At 34.2% G+C, this 22079-nt stretch overlaps 2 protein-coding genes and 1 long non-coding RNA gene across 3 annotated transcripts; all 3 read left to right on the forward strand.

The window, feature by feature from the left end:
- The first annotated feature begins 517 nt into the window (after positions 1-517).
- On the forward strand, positions 518-4557 carry LOC143629201 (transcription factor MYB25-like). The gene is made up of 2 exons (XM_077098538.1): positions 518-930; positions 3566-4557. The coding sequence occupies exons 1-2, from the start codon at positions 594-596 to the stop codon at positions 4210-4212; spliced, it is 984 nt and encodes a 327-aa protein (XP_076954653.1). The 5' UTR covers positions 518-593; the 3' UTR covers positions 4213-4557.
- A 7266-nt stretch (positions 4558-11823) lies between these two features.
- On the forward strand, positions 11824-12561 carry LOC143629202 (uncharacterized). Its single transcript, XR_013152906.1, has 3 exons — positions 11824-11856; positions 12032-12110; positions 12493-12561. It is a non-coding gene; the product is annotated as an uncharacterized LOC143629202 (long non-coding RNA).
- A 4385-nt stretch (positions 12562-16946) lies between these two features.
- On the forward strand, positions 16947-19436 carry LOC143629270 (uncharacterized). The gene is made up of 2 exons (XM_077098584.1): positions 16947-17595; positions 19082-19436. The coding sequence occupies exons 1-2, from the start codon at positions 17231-17233 to the stop codon at positions 19323-19325; spliced, it is 609 nt and encodes a 202-aa protein (XP_076954699.1). The 5' UTR covers positions 16947-17230; the 3' UTR covers positions 19326-19436.
- Positions 19437-22079: the final 2643 nt, after the last annotated feature.

A 22079-nucleotide genomic window follows, 5' to 3' on the forward strand; every position in this document is an offset into this window, starting at 1 on the left:
ATTACTAAGCACGAGAAGGCATGTGTTGAGAATCAACATGCCTTTATCCCTTTTGCTTTTGATACATTTGGGTCTCTCGCCCCCAATGCTACTACGTTTTTAAAAAGAGTTCAGCGGGTCGTGCACAGTAACTCAACGACGCCGAAGAACGATAACTTTGTTTTCAGTATGATCGGTTTTGCCAATCAAAAGGGGGGTGGCGGCGCAGCTTGTTGTCCGCTTACCTGCCTCTCTGTTGTAACTGGATCCTTTTTTTTAGTTAAATAAACAATCTGAATCAGTAAGTAAAAAAAAAATCCAAACTTGAATAGCTCATAAACAACTCGACTTATTTACACCATCATCTATTCATAAAGTCTATTTTCCAAGATGTAAAACTATGTTTTGCTGTTATTCTTAAATCGTATATATTATACATAATAACAATAATAATAATAATAATAATAATAATAATAATAAATAGTGAGCAGTTAACAAGTTGACATATAGTTTAGGGGTCAAATGATAACAGTTATTCAAACTCACACAAAAACAAAGTTGCAGTTAGACAGTCAAGGTTGGTACGGTTACAGAGACTCGTTTCAAACCGAAAGATGAACAACAACGAAGTCGTCAATACAATAATAATCCAACACACAAACAACCCCGCATCCAACGGTCCCGAACAAGACACAGAAACCATCGATGGCGTCACAGTCGACGGCGGAAGCAGCGGCGGCGGTGGTGGCGGTGGAGATGACAGGAAAGATGGGAAAGTTAAGGGATCGTGGTCTCCGGATGAAGATAAGTTGTTAAGTGATTTGGTTAGTAAGTTTGGACCCAAGAATTGGAGCTTAATAGCTCGAGGGATACCGGGCAGGTCGGGTAAGTCGTGTCGGCTTCGGTGGTGTAATCAGTTGGACCCGGCCGTTGAGCGGAGACCTTTTACGGGTAAGGAATGATATTCTAATTGTATAATAAGTTGGAAATGATATTATGCATAATTTTATGCATTTGTGTTAGGTTGCCTGCGTGCGGTGTGTGCATATAATGTGTGTGTGTATATATATATATATGTGTGTGTGTGTCTGTGGGCCATCGGGAGGGGAAAGTGAAATTGCACTAGTTTTGACGTTATTTTACTAATTTCGTGAAAATAAGGTTAAAAGTGGAAGAAGGTTAATCATGCATAATGTGGTGTCGTTGATAGCTGAAAGACAAGGGTGCGTCGTGCACCAATAGGCTGTTGGTTGAGTGTATGTGCCTTATGCCCACCGTAAGCAGAAGCAGTCTCTATATTCCTACGGGGTAGAGATAAGGCTGTATGCATCTTACCGTTACCCTCCTCAGACCCTGTCATAGTTTTGCTATTGGTGGGATGTACTGAGTACGATGATGATGCATTTGTGTTAGGATTGTTTAGTGGTTGCTTATTAATTTTCGTGAATTGATTGCGGTTTTTAACAGTCGATCACGAATGCCATTTGCTATTAAGTTTGGTATCTTTTTAAGAGGCGTTGGTTAAAGGAAGCACTTAATCGATTGGTAGTCTTTAAGTGGAGCTTTGTGTTGTAGATTTGGTAGGTTTTGTGTGACTTTTATAGCTATCTGAATCGTGTAAGAATTCATTTTTAGATTAAAGTAATTTTCCAAAGAACGAGAAGTTCTTATCAGCGAAATTTAAGTATGGGTTAGATGTTATGAAATCAGACTAGATGATTTTCTTATATAGGGGTTGAGCCATTGCAACTTTTCAATTGGTAGCTAGCAGTTGGCGGTTATGGTTATAACTTTCGGCAGTTACTGCAGTTCTCACCGAACTTCAGTTCCTTAGTTACTACGAAGTAGTAGCATAGGGGGTGAACCATTGCAATGTTTCAGTTGGCGGTTATGCAGCCTAACTTCTGTACCTTAGTTGCTACCAAGTAGTAGCAATCTGCTACTGATTTCTGTAGATAATTTTTCTGTGCAAGTTTTCGCGGTCCGTTCTGATCCAATGCTCCGAGGAAGTACCTTTAATGTCAACATGACTGTAGCCTGTAGTGTTTCCCCGTAGAACCCTCCATGGTGCCAAGCCATAGAGGCTATTAGGGCTTTTTGGTTCTCTATAGCTCTGCTAGACAGTTGTTTTTGAACAGGTGACTGATCTTTAAATTTGGCATCTTTTAAGAGACATTATTAAAGGCAGTACTTATTCAACTGGTAATTTGTTTAAGTGGAGCTTTGTATTGTAGGTTTGGATTGATTTAGTATGTCTTGGATAGCTTTTTGAGTTGTTTAAGAATTCACTTTATTTTGCTTATAACGAAATCAATAAACGAATGAGACAAAAAAGTAATTGTCAAAGAATGAGAAGGTCTTGAAATCAGAGCAGATATTTTTTTCTATAGGGGTTGAACCATTGCAACTTTTCAGTTGGTTACTGCAGTGGCCAGCGAACTTCAATAGCTTAGTTGCTACTGATTTCTGGTCACTTTGAAGATCAATTTTTATGCAAAATATCGCCGTCCGTGCAGATTTGATGCAATTTCCGATTAAATACCTTTAAGTTTACCCTGTTAACATGGATGTGCATAGGTTTGACTTTATAGTGTGTCACGGGCATTTCTATAATAAGGGTCATTTTAGACATTGTAATAAAGATCAGGGGCTAAATTTTCAATTAGTTCATTAACCACCGAACAAACTGTTTGATAGTTAGTTAAGATATTAAGCTGGTATTAATACAGTATGCGTGAAGTTTTTGATGCTATGGAAGAAATTGTCTCTTTGTGACGTTTTTGATGCTCTATTGAACAAAGTCACACTATGTGAAAATTATGCGATATGTGTATTTATTAAGACCTAAAACCTGAAATGGGTTGTCCTCTTAAGATGTTTAAGCCGCAAACTCTGAAGGATGCCCATTCATTAGCTAGAATTCAATAGGCTTCTAAAATTACCTTGTCACCGTATACTATTGGATCAAAATTTTCAAACTCCACCACAACACATAGCACATCGATACCTAAGATCAGTATTCCCATTAATGCAGCCAAACCACCAATATTACTTTCTCCAACAACAATCCTACTGTACAAAACAACAATCGTCAAAATGATTACCAGGCGAGAATTAGAGGAAAAAGGATGTCGCAGTGAATGCTTTTGGTGCATCGAATGGTTTGTCCCTGGTCATAAATTCAGAAATAAGCAATTATACTTGTTTGAAGTTATAGAAGGTGTAGAAGAAGTGCATGAGTTCATTCGGTGGTTTTAGCAAATTTTATATTCTTCTGCTAAAAAAATAGCATGTCTTAGATCAATGAGCGTTTGCGCGTTGTTTACTTGTTATAGCTAAGCAGTTTGTGTATATTGAACTTTAGGGCTTAGGCTATGCTGTCAAGCAGCAGGTTTAAGCAATATGCCTGTCGGATTAAATTGGATACACTGTTGCTAATAGCAACCATATGGCAGCCACTAAGCTTATTTAACTTAGTTGTAAATGATAAATGACATTTACCAAATTGTGTATGTTAATTAGTGTTTGAATGCTATATTTTCACACTTGATCATTAACTAGCCTTTTTATTTTTTTTGTTGCGCAGAAGAAGAAGATAGGAGGATAATTGAAGCCCATGAAATCCACGGAAACAAGTGGGCTTTAATTGCAAAACTCTTGCCTGGTAGAACCGATAACGCAATCAAGAATCACTGGAATTCTACCCTGAGACGCCGGGGCACCCACCCTTACATGAACATCACGCCATCCACCATCAATTACAATAACCTCAACACCACATATGAAAACAACATTAACCCAACGAAACCTCCAGAACCCGAAGACCCTATCTTAACACGTAACATCGTTTCTCATCCACCCCCATATTTAGGAGCATTTTCAGCTTTTACCCCTGCAAATGGGGTACCAAAGACGGTTGTGCCCACTCCGGGACCGTTAATACAAGCCTGCAAAACAGAAAGTTTGGGGTGTAACTTTCTTAAAGGCTATTCAACCGAGTCTATGGTTCCATTAAAATGCGGTCACGGTTGCTGTTCGTGTTCGCAAAACTCGTTACTCGGTCCCGAGTTTGTTGAATATGAAGAAGTCCAACCTTTGTCAAACATGGAGTTGGCCACCATTGCTGCAGACCTTAACACCATTGCTTGGATCAAAAGCGGTCTAGAAACACCGACACCGGGACCCGCCGGAACACAAACTCAAATCTCACTCCCAGTTGAAGGACTAAGTTGAAACATTAATATACTAAACATAATATATTTACTTAAGTTGTGACATTTTGAGTTAAACTTTTATGATCTATAGAGTTTTTTCTTTCGGTTTACGAATTATAACACTTTATGAAGTTGTACCTTTTCGATTTTTGGTTAGGTCTTTCTAACCAATTTCGGTTATCTATAATATAATTTTGTTGGTGTTCAATAATAAAAAGTTGTACCTTGTTGTTGAATATCTGTAATTGTAACTATTTAAGATGGTAGTGGTGGTATAGCTGTATATAGTAATACAAAAGCAGAAGGTTGTGGAGTGGTGGTTAGAGGAAACCGGACACATTGAAATTTTGGCACCTAAATTATTGAGCTGGAATTAACCGCATTGTTTTTAACTTTTTTATTTATTATGTTTTTTAGGTATATCGGTTTTTATTAATCTCTACTGTTATTTTTTGGTCACTACCGGTCCTAACTACCGAATTGGCTGCTGACAGACCCATTTTTAGCGTATTTATTCTCAACGGTCCGCGACTAACATACTCTTAACGACGATGTTACTTGCAGGTCGATGAAAAAAACGTTTTTTGTCGGAAAAGTCACATTTTTTGCCGGAAAACTCAACCTGAACGCCGTCACCACCACCACCAACGAGCAAACCACCACCACTTGATCGTCACCAACCGATTCCGACAATTGTTATAGGGTTCGGGCGACCTGAATAATTGGGTCTTTTACTAGAAAAATGTTCCTAAAGGTTCGATCCAAGGTTACAAAGATGTTTGGGACGAAATGTTGAGTTTTCTACTTTTCCGGAAAAAATGTAAGTTTTCCGACCAAAAACAATTTTTCGGCGACCTGTATCTATGGCGTTAGAATTATGTTAGTCGCGGACCGTTATGAACAAATATGATAAAATGTTGGTTTGTTATTAGCCAATTCGTTAGTTGAGATTGACAGCAACCAAAAGATAATAGTTAATATTAATAAAAATCAGTACAACTTTTTTTTATTAAAAACACTTTTTCAAACAACGTTTTTTTCATAGTCTACTTATGATTATGACGGGATTTCAACAATTCATATTATTTGACGCTTTAGATCTAACTCAACATCACGCGCACAAATAAACGGATTTTTTTGGTCCAGGAGTCGTTCGTTGTACATGATGTTTTTGTTTGAATAAAGTTTAGAATAAAACTTTGGTCCATGCGTTGTTCATCGTTAAAGATACATGAAGGTTTTGTTTGAAACAAAGTTTAGAATAAAACTGACGGTGGACATAGTGGTGTTAAAATCATGTTTGTGTGGTTGGGAACATATGTACAAGTCTGGAATAAAATTGGAAGTTACAGCGGCAATAATACTATGTTTATGTTCACATGCTACAGTCTCTATGTCCTACTTTTCTGACTATTCCCATGTGTTGTGTTATGTCACCTCTTAGGATTTTTAACTTTATGTTTTGATTCCATTTATACCCTCTGTTTCATGCAGATTCTGCTACATCTATAAAACACAAAATAAGGAAAATTAGATTTAGATATTTTATATTATAACTCAGAAAATTTAGAGTGATTCACGTATATAAGTATATAACTTAACTTTTGTTACCAGGGCAGTTAAACTTAAAGGAAAAAATAACTTTGTCCGCCTGAAAAAAAAAACTGACATTTTTATTTCAATCAAATTGTTGTAAACTGTTTTGAAATGACATGAACGACAATTAGGGTCATATGAAGTTACTTTTGTGTTAGAATGAGATTGCATGATGCAACGAAAGAAAAGCTAGAGTTATCATTGGTCATGTTTTCGGTACAGATTGTTATCAGTTAATATTTCATTGCTTGAATTATTAAAATTTAGTTTGTCCGAAAATAATAACATTTTAGTATATCCTACGTGTGAAATAGCTAGATGTTTTTCGTAAACATGATGAATCAATCTCATATGTGAACACTACAAACTATGATACATCTAAACCCTTTTCTTTTCATGTTTATAACATATCCTACATTATTTTTTTTGAATATAAATATAAACACGTTTGGATTTAATTAATTATATCTTGATAACAAAGAAAACTTTAAGGTTATATTGGGAATACTGTTTTTACACACCAACGATTAGATGTTTCAATAAAAACCATATATGGACACATAGAAAACACTACAAGATCTGACATATTTCAAACCTGCCAACTATTTACACCACATTGATAGATCACCATCAAAAAAACTTTAAAAAATATCTTCAACCAAGAATGAAATAATATCATCCATAATACACTCACCTAAAAGCATCCATATTCATTAACTGTTTCTTATCATCAAAAGATGCATGAAGTGATGAACAGGGGCGGATCCAGTGTTCGGTCAGGGGGAGCGTTTACACCCACTCAAGTCTATAGTTTGCTTTATAAATTTGTAATATATGACGTCCAAATACCAAAGTGACCCATCCAAAAACATTTTAGTGACCCATTCTTAACTCTTTTAGTGTCCCAAACTTAACTTTTTAAATTTTAAGCAATAATTTTTGAAGCCCAAATTTAATTTTGTTATGAACAATAATAATTAAGCCCATATTAGTTAATTGCTCAATTTGGAAGAGAGGCGAACTGATTAGGATGATGGCAGCTTCACATGTTGTCGATAACACTAGTTATAGACCCAAAAGACAAAGGTACACAATCACCAATCAACATTATTATAATTTTTATTGTTTCAACAGTGTTGTCGATATAAAAATTCAAGAATTTGGTAATCGCTTTAATGATCTTAACACGGATTTACTTCAAACATATTGGTTTTCAATCCGTATGATTCATTTTTCAAGTTATGCATCAAAGTTAATGAGATTGTGAGTTATATCCATATGATTTTGATAATGGGGACAAAATTGTTCTTGCATCTTAACTTGGTTTATGTATTGATATTGTGCGAAAAGATGAAAGATTTGCTAATCTGAAAGGTATTGCGGATCTTGCTAAAGTTATGGTGAATACAAGGAAACATATCTCTTTTCATTTGGTTTATCGATTATTAAAGCTAACATTAGTTTTGCCTATTGCGACCGTAACGGTTGAGAGATGTTTTTCGGCAATGAAGATCATAAAGACAGATTTACGTAATTGAACTGGTGAAGATTTTTTAAATGTTTGTGTAATGTGTAGTGTTGAAAAAGAAACACTTTTAAGTGTTACGAATGAAACTGTAATTAACCCTTTTCAAAAGATGAAATCACGTAGAGGTCAATTGTAATAAGTATTTTGTTTATCTTTAATGAAATTTATTGTTTACATTTCTATAAGTAGTTTGTTTAATGTAAATTTTTTATTCAACCCGTTTTGGTTTAACCCGGCCCATTTTGGTTTGACTTGTTTTAGTTTAAATTGACGTGTTCTATGTTGACCTTTTTTTTGCACCCACTGACTATATTTTCTGGATCCGCCACTGATGATGAAACATATTACATAGTGCCCCAACTCGAGATTACGAAGAAACTCGCTTAACTTGATCATCAAGACCGTCCTGACCGGTTCAACACGATATATTCTTAATAACACTAATTTTGATACACATATATTGTTAATCTAGTTGTATTGTGATGTTTCAAATATTTGACTATTAATCAAAGTTATAGTAATGTAAAACATGCACTACTCTATGAATGAAAAATTATGATTAAATATAATGATAATATATATTTTGGTTCAAATGCTATTTTGTTCTACCAATAAGAAGGTAGTCAAATGTTTTCATTGAGTAGATGTTAAAGCTACGATTGAACTGGTCTCTACCCCATAAGCTTTTTATAACGAGCATCTCAATATTGTATTATAAAAAGATGAATATGTTTTAATTAAATATATAATATTTTAGTATAAAGAATTGTTTATCAAATAAAATATTAAATTTTGATACACTCCAACATAAAAGACGTTCACTTTCAACAAGTTACTCTTTGGCACTTCGTTTTATAATTTTCGACATTTCCTTTGCTTGTATATTTTAATGAGAACACATTTTATATACTGTGGTTAGAAAAATATTATTCTTTTTATACTTAATATATTTTTCTGGTCACATGCTATAAAACAAACATATTTAATTTTAAACTTTCAATTCATTTATCTTTCATTCATATACTCGATTTTGAAGCTATATATTCCAATCTTATAGTTTGTGATAAAAAAAAACATTAAACATAAGTAAGCATTTTTGTTGGTTTATACATTTTTTTTCTTTATTCACTCATTCAATTGATATGGTTTTGTGTATTAGTAGGTTACATACATGATGTCTTAACGTTGGCACATGGGAGGAGACAATTTCGATTTTGATTTCAAGTTAAATCATATAGTAAAAATGAAAAAACAATATACATGCATCCGAACCCTTAAATAAAAGATAAAATCAAGTTTTTTGTGAACAAAATATGCTCCTAATAATCGGTCTTTAACGAAAAAAATAATAATAATACTAAAAGGTGACAAAGAGGGCAATACATATAAAAGAGAAATTTTAAGAGAAAACTAATTTAAAATATCTAGTGCGGCGTTAAACAAATTGTTTGGATTTTGACCCCTCAAGTCAAGTTTAATAAAAGAAAAAACTAATTTGACTGCCTCATAATCATGCTAACTTCTTAGATAAATGCACATATTACTCAAATCATTTTTGCATGTGTTTATAATATAAGCAAAAGAAGATATTAGAACTATTAAAGTTGGACGTTGTGTTTGAAATCATGGCTCAAGATTATGATATTTAGGTCCGACAGATGTGCTATGACAGTTTGTCATATGATTTGACTCGTTAAAACGTTTCTATCTAGGTCCGGTAACTACAAACACAGTGAAAATCATATGTTTTTTTAAGTTATGCAATTTTCTAGCACATTGGACTGATAACTTGATAAGTTTTGTAGATACAACATGACTTTGATTTACTATCTAAAATGTTTTCATGTCAAACAAATCAATAGAAAGAGGTGAGTTTGGTCGTGGCAGCTGCGGCGATGGGAGAGTGTCGGCATCGATTGGTGGGGATTGTGTATTTATTCTAGTTTTGATTTAATTATTGTGAGCAATAAGAAATCAATAAAAATGATACAAACACTACTAGAAAAAAGGCCTTTAATGATATGCTTACAATGACATGGATCAATTTATGACGTGCAAAAGTGTCTGTCATAAAAAAAACGTCATATTTTTAAAATATTAACGGATTTATGACTTTTATTTTTGTACGTCATTAAGTCAGTGTCATAATTTCAAAAATTAAACGGTGCGTGTCATATTTGAGTGTCATCTTACGATCTCAAATAAAATAACTTAACACCTGCTTATTTTCTCAAAAATAGCGCCCAAAAAAGTCTCCGTGTTAGGCTGAGGGGTGTGGGGGCGCGAGAGGGGGCGCGAGTGGGGGCTCCAGCCAATAATATTGTGACGTGTGGCAGAGAGAGAAACTTGATAAGATGGGTGTTGGAGCCCCCGCTCGCGCCCCTGGCCCTGGTGTGGAGGGGCGCGAGCAGGGGGCGCGAGCGGATTTTTTTTTAATTTTTTTATAAATGTATTCAAAAAACGTATTATTAAAAAAACTGGACTGTGCTTAAACGTATTATTAAAGAATACACACAATTACACACTGGACTGTGTGTAAACTTGTCTTGGCTTGTGCTTAATCTCTTAGGCTTTGTCTTTTTGTGTATGTATATATTATATATATGCAGGTACAATATGTACGTATTGATGTAGGAATATTAATGTAACAACTAATATATAAAAACATGTATCCTGTAAAGCAAAAGAAAAGCTGGTTTTGAAAGCTGTGTGTAGCAGGAGGAGAAGAAAAGAAGAACAATTATGAGCCCAACGGCTATATTTAACATTCCCAAGCTCTCTTCACGCTATTCCCAGCCGCGAGGCCTCTTGCGCCTGCCTTGAAAGCCGTGCTCGCGCCCCTCTCGCGCCTCGGTGGTGTGGTGCTCGCGCCCCGGATGGGCTCACGCGCCCCCTCTCGCGCTCCACACCCCTCAGCCTTATACATCAGCTTTCTCCTAGTAAATTCTCATCCCTTCTCCCCAAAAATTGACGACAGTCCTCTACCACCACCGCCTAAGACGACGGTCCTCCAGCACCACCGCCCAAGACGACGGTCTTTCTCCTCCAAGACAGCGCAACACCATATATAGCTAGGGTTTCGAATGGATTGAAGGATAATTGGCAGGAAGTTAATCTACAGTGAAGTATGTGCCTTCAAATGTTGTTAGGGTTAGGTTTAATGTTGTTAATTAGTGTTTCTGCACACAAACACAAAAAAAAAATCGAACCAGAGACGATATCTTCTCACCTAGGGTTTCTTCCTCGTTCAGACGATGTTCGTTACGAACCAATGACCGATCCATCTTCAATCGAACTTGTTTCTTTAATCGAACCTGATTATTCTCGAACCTACTTCTTCAACGGTAAGAACCTGCTTTTTCAATTGAAAATTAGTGTGTGTTTCTCGTTATTATCTGTATTCTTTTTGACCCAATTTTGATTTGGTGACCTAATTTGTGTATGAACTCGACACCAGAAACTTATCAAAAAATTGTGTTTAGAAACTTGTTAGAAAATTGTGTTCATGTCAAAAAATTATATTAAACTGTTTGTATAGTTTTACTCATTTATATATCATGTGAACTGATTATATGTTTTAAAGTTGCACAGATTCAGAGTCTTGTAAGCGCCAATTTGGTGAAGATTTTCAGCATGAAAAACCGCCTTGGAAACTTACGTGTCATATTCACTGCAAATAGTATGTTTTTAAAATCTTTCATTTCAATATTATTGGGATGTTTGAACCTGAGATTGCTTAACCATTACAAATTACAGAGTTTTTATTTCTGCTACAAAGTTTCCTTTATGACCAGTTAGTTAACTGCTACAAAACTGAATGTTGACTGGTAAACAGGTCGGGTCAAATGGGATAAGGTCGGGCGGGTCAATTAAAAAAAGGGTAGTTTTGGTTCTGGTCGGGGTCAAAACGAGTTCGGGTTGGTACGGGTAAAGGTCGAGATGATTTTATTTTTTGATTTTTTAGATAGTTAAAATTAAACACCAATAGAATTAAATCAAGCTCTAGAGTGCATTCTAATACATAATGTATCAAGCAAATCCACTTAACAATTTAATCCCAAATTCAAAGAATTAAAATGCTAGTTTAGAACTTCATATTGAAGTTTCAATCGCTGACAATTTGAAAGATAATTAGCCGGTTATGGAGCGTAAAACCAGTTACGCGTACTAGACCACGTAACCCGTGTAACCCGGGTGCATTACGCATTTAGCATATAATTTACTTCATATAATTTTTTTTTTGTTTTTAACCTGATCTTGGTGCGCGCAAACACTTTAATCTTGCCAAGTAATGCTCGAAACCCCGAAAACTTTGTTCGTTTTTTAACAACAATGAAAGTTACTTTATAAGCATTGCTTCGTCACATATATATATATATATATATATATATATATATATATATAATATAACCTGGAAAGTTGTTTGTTTAATCAAAATGGTTATATGTGGGTGGTCATATAGAATTGACTATCAGATGCATTTTATTTGTAGGACCCATCAATGGCACGTATAAAAGATCTATCCACCCGCTCGTTTTGGTAGGTTACGTACTTTAAAGGGAAAAAGTTACTTGTATGTTAAGATTAATCTTTTGGCTAAGCATTTAAGTATTTATTTTTTTTTTTGGTTAACATAGTTGAGGTATATATGTTAATGTCTTCTCGGTTATCTGTTGTTTTTGCTGCTGACCATGTTTTTTTTTCATTTTTGCAGCTTTGGTAGGCTTAGTATTCGACGCCGGATGTAATTTCTCGTGCATGGATCATTGCAAGATTTCAAAACCAACACTCAGGTAAAAACTATATATTGATAGAAAAATGGCATTGAGGTAGCAAAACAGGCCGACCGAGTATCGAGTTTTATCAGGTTGCTAATTTATAAATAACCAAGTACAAAAAAAACATTGAAAAATAACTTTTAAGCCCAAACACAACCTGCATATAAGTTACCTGGTTTCAAATTGGTTTGGCCACAAGTTTTAAATTATGTTAACATGTAGTGACTGTCACTGTTCTATGATTTGTTACGGTTTGAATTTACGATTTGAAATACTCGCCGATAACAATGCAACTGTAATTTACAGGTTTGATTATGTTTATAGTGGTTTGTTTCGACCCAATTCGTTTTGACCAAATCAAAATTTTAATATTTTCTTTGTTTGATGTTCATCTCAGTTTTGGGAAGGCAAACATGAATACACAGAGCAGATTTTGATGGAAGTCAAGTAGAATGGTCGAGTTATGTGGCACAATAAGTTTTCCGGTGATGTATTTTATTGACTATTAAACCAAAATTTTGTTAAGTTGAAAATATTTGTAATATTTTGACTTAATATGTTTAAGTATGAAATGAAATGGATAGGTATATTACACTTGTAGTTTATTTTGTTTGCCATGAGAATTTAAATATTGTCATTAATGTAAAAATTTATAATTATGCAAAAAAAATAAAAATATATTTAAAAAAAACAATACAATGACACGCATAAATGTTAGTCGTATATCGGGGTCGTAAAAGCATGTCATAAACGCATGTCATAAATGCGTGTCATATAACATGACATGCGGATGCATGTCATATTCAATTTATGACTGGGGCTTCAACGACACGCATTTGCGTGTCATCTGTACCCTTTAATGACACACATTGCGTGTCGTTAAAGGTGTTTTTTCTAGTAGTGAAAAAAAAAGAAAAAACAACCATTTAATTTCTTTTCCATCGAAGAAAATAAAAGGTTATATTTTCATTTTCACCGGACTAGCCGCTAACTTTCTTTTTATATTACAAGAAGTTTTAAAAGATTGTTATTAAAATATCTATATTTGTGTATATGCCATTTATTTACCAAAACTACGCCTCTTTTATGTTTTGTTCTCTAACGTGACACGGTAGATCATAGAATCACACTACAACTGTAGTTTAAGAGAGCATATTCATTTCGGGTGTTTGAACGTATAATTAACACAAATCAAGCTGTATGAATCACCGTTTCGAACTAAGTTTTACATCGATTGACTTGTATCCTCATTCTGATTAAAAACCTAAAACATTAATTTGAATTTCGGAAAAAAGTATAACGTCGTTAAGTCATTTTTAACGGGGGACCATTGGGGGCAACTTTTTTAAATTTGGAACCGTTAGTGACGATAAAATGAATAGTGACTATTACCGACCAATATCATTCAACATGGATTATTAAAATCTAACAAATCTAAATAATTAATGTCACTTTATAAATTACACACTTTCATGAGTTCATCTTTAGTTCATTGTATGAAAGATTTTAGAGATTTTACTTATATCCATATTGAGTAGATCAATTTGGTAGTTATTTATATTGAATGAATTATTGATGGTGATTAAATTATAAGAACAAACATAATATATTTATATGTTCAAATCGAAGTTGGATGAGTAACTCATGTGGGGTCGTGGAGCTGGACAGCTCCGAGAAAATGCCATTAATATCGTCACAAAATTTTTCGTTAGGTGCACAACATGTTTTTGAGAAAAACAAAATCTCAAAACCAAAAATATCTATCCTTTATTGAAAGTTTTTGAGATTTTTATAAAATCGCTAAGCGTTATCAATCTCAATTTAAAGCTTGTAGATTTCACTTTTTAAATATGGTTTGTTTTTTTTATTATTATCTTATTAACAAGAAAGTTGCAAATTTTATTTAATTTATTTTAATCTTAATATATTCATATTAAGGGTGTGTTTGGAATTGCTTATTTAAATGAAAATGACTTTTTGTTAAAAGAACTTATTAACTTATAATTTTTTAAAAATAGTTTTAAAAAAAATGTTTGGATTATCTTAAGTGTTGGTGAAAACCAAAATGATTAAAAATGACAATCTTTTTTAAAAGAAGTGTAATGGGTTTTGAGGGTTACAGAGATGTAATATGTAAATCAAACACATTAACTTAACAATAGGGGTGTACATGGACCGGACCGGACCGGACCGGACGAGAGCATGTCCGTGTCCGTCCGTTAAGCTTTTAACGGACAAACGGACGGTTCACGAACACTCTACCGAACGAAAATTCATGTCCTTGTCCGTCCATTAAGAAATTGAGTTTGTCCGTGTCCGTCCGTTAATATTTTAAACGGACGTTAACAGACAATAATGGACAAACGAACACTAATGGACATTAATAGACAAACAAACATGTGAACATTAATGAACAACGAACACTAATGGACAAATATAAACGGTTACATATTAACACCAAGCATAACTCTAAACAACTTCACATACAAATTAGGAATTACACCATATAACATCCAAATATACTTAACACTTAATATATTAACATAAAGTGGATCATTATAATATAAGAGACATCAAACATGTGTAGTAATATAAAAGTGTTATTAATAACACTAGAAATTTCACAGTTAAATTACAATACTGGATAGATATAAACACTAACGATACTGGGCGGACATTACCGGACGTAATCTGACGAACGTTACCGGACGTTCACGTACACTCTCGAACGGACTTGGCCCTTGTCCGTGTTCGTCCGTTAAGCTTACCGAACGGAATTTTTGTGTCCATGTCCGGTTCGTTTATTAAACGGACGGACATAAACGAACTTCTTGCCAAACGGACGCCCGGACGTCCGACGGACGTCCGGTTCACTTACAGCCCTAGTTAACAAGTTAAATATTCATAACTTTTCAAAATCTCTTTATTTTGCCTTCTCCATAAGTTTAAATCCATAAGGTTTTATGGTTTACCAACCACCTTATTAACTTTTCAAAAAGTTTATAAGTTATAAGTTGATAAAAATAAAGAATCACAAACACCTCTAAACAAAAATTTTCAGCTAAACATTTAAAGTATCACGTAACACATCAACAAAACATTCATGCTTCACCAACATGGTGTATGCGCCTTCCCGGCTCCACCACGTCAACCTCCTTCAATGCGACAACTCCAATTTCTTTACGGCTGTGTTATGAGCGACCCATGGAGTCCTGGACCACACAAACATCGCAATCCTTCACGTATGGAACTTCCACGTCGACGTCAATGCTTCACGACATGGCTGACTTGGATCGGAGGGCAGGGTGGTCAACGGCCCCTACCCGATCACCTCGCTAGGCCCAGATTCTTTTTAAAAAATTATTTTCTTATATCCTTTTATGAAAAGAAATATGCATTTCAAATTTTTAAATCCAATTACTTAACTCATTTAAGCCAATTTTTATATAACCTTTTTTGCACAATTCAAATCATAAGCAAGTAAGCCACATTTAAAATTTTAATTGCTTAAACAAAAAAAAACACTTTAACTTAATACCCAAATTTTTGTTTGCCTTTGACCCAAAAAGTTTTTACGATTCTTAGAGATGGCAATCTTTGATTATCCCACGAGTCTCAAGTAGCCCCCTGTTCGATGAAAACAAAAGTCTACTAGTCGTCGCTAGCCTAGTTCAATGAAACTGAAAGTGACACTTTTCAAACGAACAAACTGAACCCTCAAACGAATAAATGAAAACCACAACTAGTAGGAAGACTAGAAAGATGGACTCACCTCCTTAATAATCCCTCAAGTCCTTCATAGCCCCATCAAATGAAAACAAAAGCCCACTCACTGCAGCTAACCAGTTCAGTGAATATATAAAAGGATTCAAACTCGAGTAAGAAGCTGTTCATGTAGGACCTCAAAACGACTTGTCAACTGGACCAACGTCATTAAAAAAATACTTAGAAAATAATCTAACTCTTTCATTAAAAATAAGCATTCAAACGATTACAATAAAGTGACATATATTGACAATCTCATAATGAGACTGGTGGGCCCAAAGTTAAAAAAAAATTAAAAAAGAAAATCAAGCAATCTAGATTGACAATCTGGGTTGGTGGAACCAACCCAGATTGCAATCCAAACTAACCCCCAATAACTTAATTATTCAATTAACTTTTAATATTCGAACTAAAAATAATAATTAAATACACGATATTTCTTAAAAAAAATTATGAACATTCCGACATAAACTTTATTAAAAACGGACTTCGTTAATTTTTTTTTTAAAGTTGGGATGGGTTGTGAATGTGTGTTAAAAATTGAGTAGGGTTGAGTGTATAGATTGAAGAGAGAGAAATTAATTTTATAATGTGAGATTGAGATTGTGAGATTGTTGATGAGAATAGTCTAAATACAATATAAGAGGAAAAAATCACTAAGGCCCTGTTTGTTTTTGCCTCTTTTCTCTGAATAGAGGAAAACGTCTGATTCGGTCAGACGTAATCAGACGTGGGGCTGTTTGTTTTTTATTTTGGCATTAAGAGGTTCAGCGTCTTAATAGCATATGAACCAGTAAGAGCTCTTAGTGGGTCTGAAAACCTCTTAACAAAAAAAAACATACGTTTGTCTCCGGCCTCCATTAACTTCTAACCCGGAGACTAGGCTCCATCTCCGACGACTAGAGGTTCGTCTCTAGCCTCCACCTCTTAATGATTCAGATTTCAGACATTTGAACCACCTCTTAACTTTTAGATGTGGTATTCAGATTCAGACTTAAATCTCTGAAAAAACAAACGGGGCCGAAGTACTTAGAAAATAATATCTAGAATTTGGGAAATTGTGGGAATCAATCTAATTCTAGTGGATGCTAAATTAACAAAAAAATAAATAAACGATAGGAGGCAAAAATCACAAGTAAATTAAACCTTTCTTTTTCACTTATCTGTACCCGTGCTCTGTGCTAGCTACTACTATTTAATTCACACATAGATTCACCGTTTCTTTTCAAGCTCCCTCTTTTCACCCATGGCTGTAGACTGATCTTTACTCTAGTCTCCACACAATATTATTATTCTCACAAGAAGATTAATCAAGGGTGCTTTCAAGCATTCATGGTACCACCACCACCTTCACTAACTCACATGAAAAAATGGCAACTTTACAAGAAACAACACATCAAGATTTGGAGTCCCATGGTTCACAGTCAACAGCTGGTATTGAGCTTGTAGGAGGAAGAGCATCCAGTGTGTCAGAGTGCTTGGTGGTGGATCTGGAAAGCGGTGGTGGTGGGACCCATGGTGATAATAATATTAATAATAATAAGGTACATTTGTCAATAATTGAAAGGGATTGTAGGATTTGTCACTTGAGTCTTGATTTAACCAATCAAGATTCTGAGAATGAGAATGGGAATGGGAATGGGATTCCTATTGAGTTAGGGTGTTCTTGTAAAGATGATTTGGCTGCTGCTCATAAACACTGTGCTGAAGCTTGGTTCAAGATTAAGGGTAACAAGTAAGTTGTATTGATTATTGACATAGTGACATACCCATGTTTCAAGATTTGATTTTTATTAGTTTTTGAGCATACCCAGATGAATCTTTATGTCTTTCTTGGTTTAAACTTGTGTTTCTAGACTCAAGATTTGATTTTTATTAGTTTTTGAACATGCCCAGATGAATCTTTATGTCTTTCTTGGTTAAAACTTGTGTTTTTTGACTCAAGATTTGATTTTTATTAGTTTTTAAAACATATCTTTCTTGGTTTAAAGTTGTGTTTGTAGACTAAAGATTTGATTTTTATAAGTTTTTGAACATACCCAGTTGAATCTTTTTTAATTTTCTTGATCAAAACTTGTGTTTGTGGACTCAAGATTTGATTTTTATTACTTTCTTTGCATACCCATTTTAATATTGCAATCTTTCTTGATCAAAACTTGTGTTTCTTGACTCAAGGTGCAGTTTTTGTTGGCTAGTCAACATCCAATTGATTAGGGTTTTTGTTCTGTTTTAGAAATTAAGTGATTCTTGCAATTTTTTGGGTTCTTGATTGTTGAATTAGTTTTACCTTTATGTGCATATAAAACAGTCTTTGTCATGTCTACTATTGAGGTAATTAAGAGCTAAAATGTTGGTATTAAAATAGTAGCCGGCAAAGAGGAACAGTGACAAACATTGGTGAAAAATTGTCTAAGAAAAGGAGGGAATAATTTCAGAAATAAAGTTGAAAAAAAGCTGTTTAAATGAAATGAAAAGATTCTAATAGCCAAAAAGAAGCTGCCAATTAATAATCCTATGATGTTTAATGTATGCAAACATGGAATCGGTTTATTCGTCTTTTAATCGTGCTTGAATTCGCTTTCTTCCTTTACTTTTCGGTTTGTCTTTAGTTATATCAAGTGGCCTTTTGACTCAAATCAACACGAAGCACTTTTAAAAGCGTATGCACTCGATCGGTTCCTGCTTATTCGTCGCATTTATAGATGACATCTATTCTAGTGTTTGGATCCTGGTTTCATGGACACATTTTGTTTGTTTGTTTCATTTTCATGAAACTTTTATACAATTTCTTTGCATCAGGTACTATGTAGCACTCACTTATTTTAAAATCAATATGTGAATCATGCACACATACTTTTCTTTTATTTACTTTTTTTTTTAATTTGAAATCTGTCACTTCTTATTATGGTTCTTGCTATACATAATACATTGTTGTCACTGTTTTTTTTCTTTGAATTTAGGTAGATCATGTTTAGAGTAAGTTCCTATCAAAATCTGTCTAAATCTTGGATGATTTGTAAGTTAAGTCATATGATTACTTTCCAAACAAGAAAATCTAACTGTCATTGTGTAATTGATATTCTTATACCTAACTTTTTAATGTTTTAGTTTGTAAATCACTCATTAAATACTACAAAAATACAAATTAGTAAAAGTCAACATGTAAATGAAAAATGAAAACCAAGATCTTGTTTGACTAATTTGACTTTTTACAACCTCAGGACATGTGAGATTTGTGGATCAATTGCACATAATGTTGCTGGTGCAAACGAGGCTGAACTGATGGAACAATGGAACGAAGCTAATGATGCCATGTCGTCAGGTACAGCGCATGGTGGGACCACAACCACCACATCGGATAACCGTACCTTCTGGCAAGGCCATCGGTTCCTCAACTTCTTGCTAGCTTGTATGGTTTTCGCCTTTGTGATTTCCTGGTTGTTTCATTTCAACGTCCCTTCATGAGGACGGGTAGATTCTGTCTGAGGAAAAACATTCGATGAGCTATTGTTTGAATCTTTGTTTGTAACTTGAACAAGTTAATTGAATCTTTCTTGTTGTTTTTATTGCTAATTATTGATGGTGTTGCATTCATGTGGACTCATTAGTGTGCAACTTTAAGATATGTATGACTATGAAATGTTAATTTGTTATATACTTTAGCCTCATTTTTTCTAGTGTGAGAGAAATGATTATTTTGTATAGTGGTTCACATAGGGTTTGAGACTGATTAAGTTTAAGCTAAACCCAAATTAGTAATTCAGTTTTCGGTTTCACAAAACCTTTAGTCATTTCAAACCTAATAACCCAAATAGACTGCATAAGAAACAATTTAATGCTCCAATTTTGTCATTTAGTTCACTCAAATAAAAATTTTAGTTAATTCAATTCAAAACAAAAAATATAACCTTGTTTAAAAGAAAAAAAGTTATTTGGTTTATTTGTCAACACCAAAAACCGAGTTAGAATTTGGATTTAGGTCGGTTTTGAACTATTTGAATTTGAGTCGCTTAGGTTTTCATAGAGGTGTACAAAATACTCGGTTCCGGACACGAACCCGTGTATCCGACCCGGAACCGGTTCCTACCCGCACACGAACCGCGGGTAGGACTTGGTATATGATTTCTCTCCAAAGCCGTACCCGGATCTGGAACCGACCAGAACCGGTTGAACTGGAACCGGAAATGCCCGGTCAAAACCCGACCCAACCCTACCCGGAAAACCCGGTCAAATACCCGACTATACCCGGAACCAGTTCCTACCCGACCTGGTTCCTGAAAATACCTGGTTTGTGCACCTCTAGGTTTTGGGGTCTCTTTTGGGTCATTGCATCATCGGGTTTTTTTCTTTTCGTACTTGGGCCTTTGTTGAGTGGCTTTCTTGGGTTTTTTAATTGGGTTATGTTAGGTTATTAAACTCTTTCAAAGAAAAGCATATTTATTAGGGTTGTATTGTGTTGATAAATGAATGAAATAGAAAATAACTGTTGAGAAAGAATACGTCAAATGACTTGAGGAAAATCCGTTAAAATGTATTCTCTTCTAATGATCATAAATACAGTAATAAAGATTCTAAAAAGTTAGGCGTTCGGTTTTGGAACGAGATATAATCAAAAACAAACTATTGTTGTAGGTTAAAAAAACACAGTTATCAGTTTGGTTCGGTTAATTCAGTTTGGTTTTGTTGGTAATATTGGTTTTGGTTTGGTTAGACTGTTAAGAGTGTGAAACCACTTTTTGCACGGTAACTTGGTTTATACGTGGCCGGTGGCCCTTCTCTAATTGGGCTTTTTTTTGCTTCTCTAATCTTGGGCGTTACTTGTTTGCTTCTTTTCAGCTTCATTCTTTTTAATTGGGTTCGTTTATTTCTTTTGGGCTTCACTTTTTTCTATTTGAGCTTTATTATTTTCGCAACATATTTATTTCTTAACACTTTTATTATATAGATATTATTCTTAAGTATTTGACGATTTTTAGAAAAAAAAAAAAAAGAGTGGTGATAGGATCTTATAATGAAGAGTAAAATCATCCACGTGATACGTCAAAATTTCACTTTTCGTCCTTAGATATTAGAAATTACGGATTTGTTTTTTTCACTCGTTACAATGATTTTGTTTGTTGGGCTTGATGTCCGCTAAACAAATATATTCAAATGGTTTTTAAATTACCTTTCTAAACTTATTGTTTTAAAATAAAAATTAAAAACCAAGTACCCAACCCTACTTGCAAGTCCTTGAGTTTTGATGATGTGCTCTCTCACACATTTGCGGTCCCACCCACATTCTTTCTAGCTTTCCTCCTAAGGCCGGCGTCAACCATCGTTGGATGCTAGAGTGTTGTTCGGTTAAATTTTTGCTAGAGTGTTGTTCGGTTAAATTTTTGGGTTTCAGATTAAGTAATTTTTGTCTGAAAGTTTACATGGTAGTACGGTACCTTAACTACATTATATTTCGGATATTCAGGTTTTGGGTTGCCATGTTGGGTGTATTTATAGGTATAAGTATATAACCAAATGTGTGCATGTGTCACATAAATAAAGATGCAAACAAAATTAACACATTTGTTCAAAAAAAGAAAAAGAAAAAAGACAAAGCAATATACATCAAAGCCGAGAGTTTCAAAACACATTCCCGAACAAACTATGATGTATAACCGAAAATTGAAACCTATCATGTTCCAAAACACCTTCAGGAAGTATATCCATTTTACTATCCGTATCCAATCCCAGCTCTATTAGATGTACCAACTTATCCCAATTATATATAAACATGTCAAATAACATAAACCAAGAATCATACCTTATACATGAACCGAGAACAGCCTTTTTTTGGAGTTATCGTCAAAGATGAAGGGAGGGAGTTTAATTTTACTTTATTGTTTTATATTCCATATATGGGTGGGTAAATTGGTCTTTTTTACAAGTTTAACGATGAAAAGGAAATGAGCATTCATGTTAGGAACGAAAGTGTATGCTTAACAAACATTAAGTATCATAGCCTAAATTTATCACACCTAAGCACGAAAGTTAAAATTTTGACATATCAGAACTATTTACAAATTAAATTTTTTTTTACCAAAATGTGCAATTAAATATATATATTTTTTAAATGTATAAAACTCTACCTAAACAAATGGGACCATCTATTTTATATGGATAATTGAATATTGGAAAGCGTCTTGACTGATTGGTATGAAAAAGGCCAATGCTTGCTTTAAACAT

This window comes from Bidens hawaiensis, unplaced genomic scaffold, assembly GCF_021521415.1.
Source record: "Bidens hawaiensis isolate Kalapana, Puna unplaced genomic scaffold, B.hawaiensis_p1.1 tig00005179_1, whole genome shotgun sequence".
Taxonomy (NCBI): Eukaryota; Viridiplantae; Streptophyta; class Magnoliopsida; order Asterales; family Asteraceae; genus Bidens; species Bidens hawaiensis.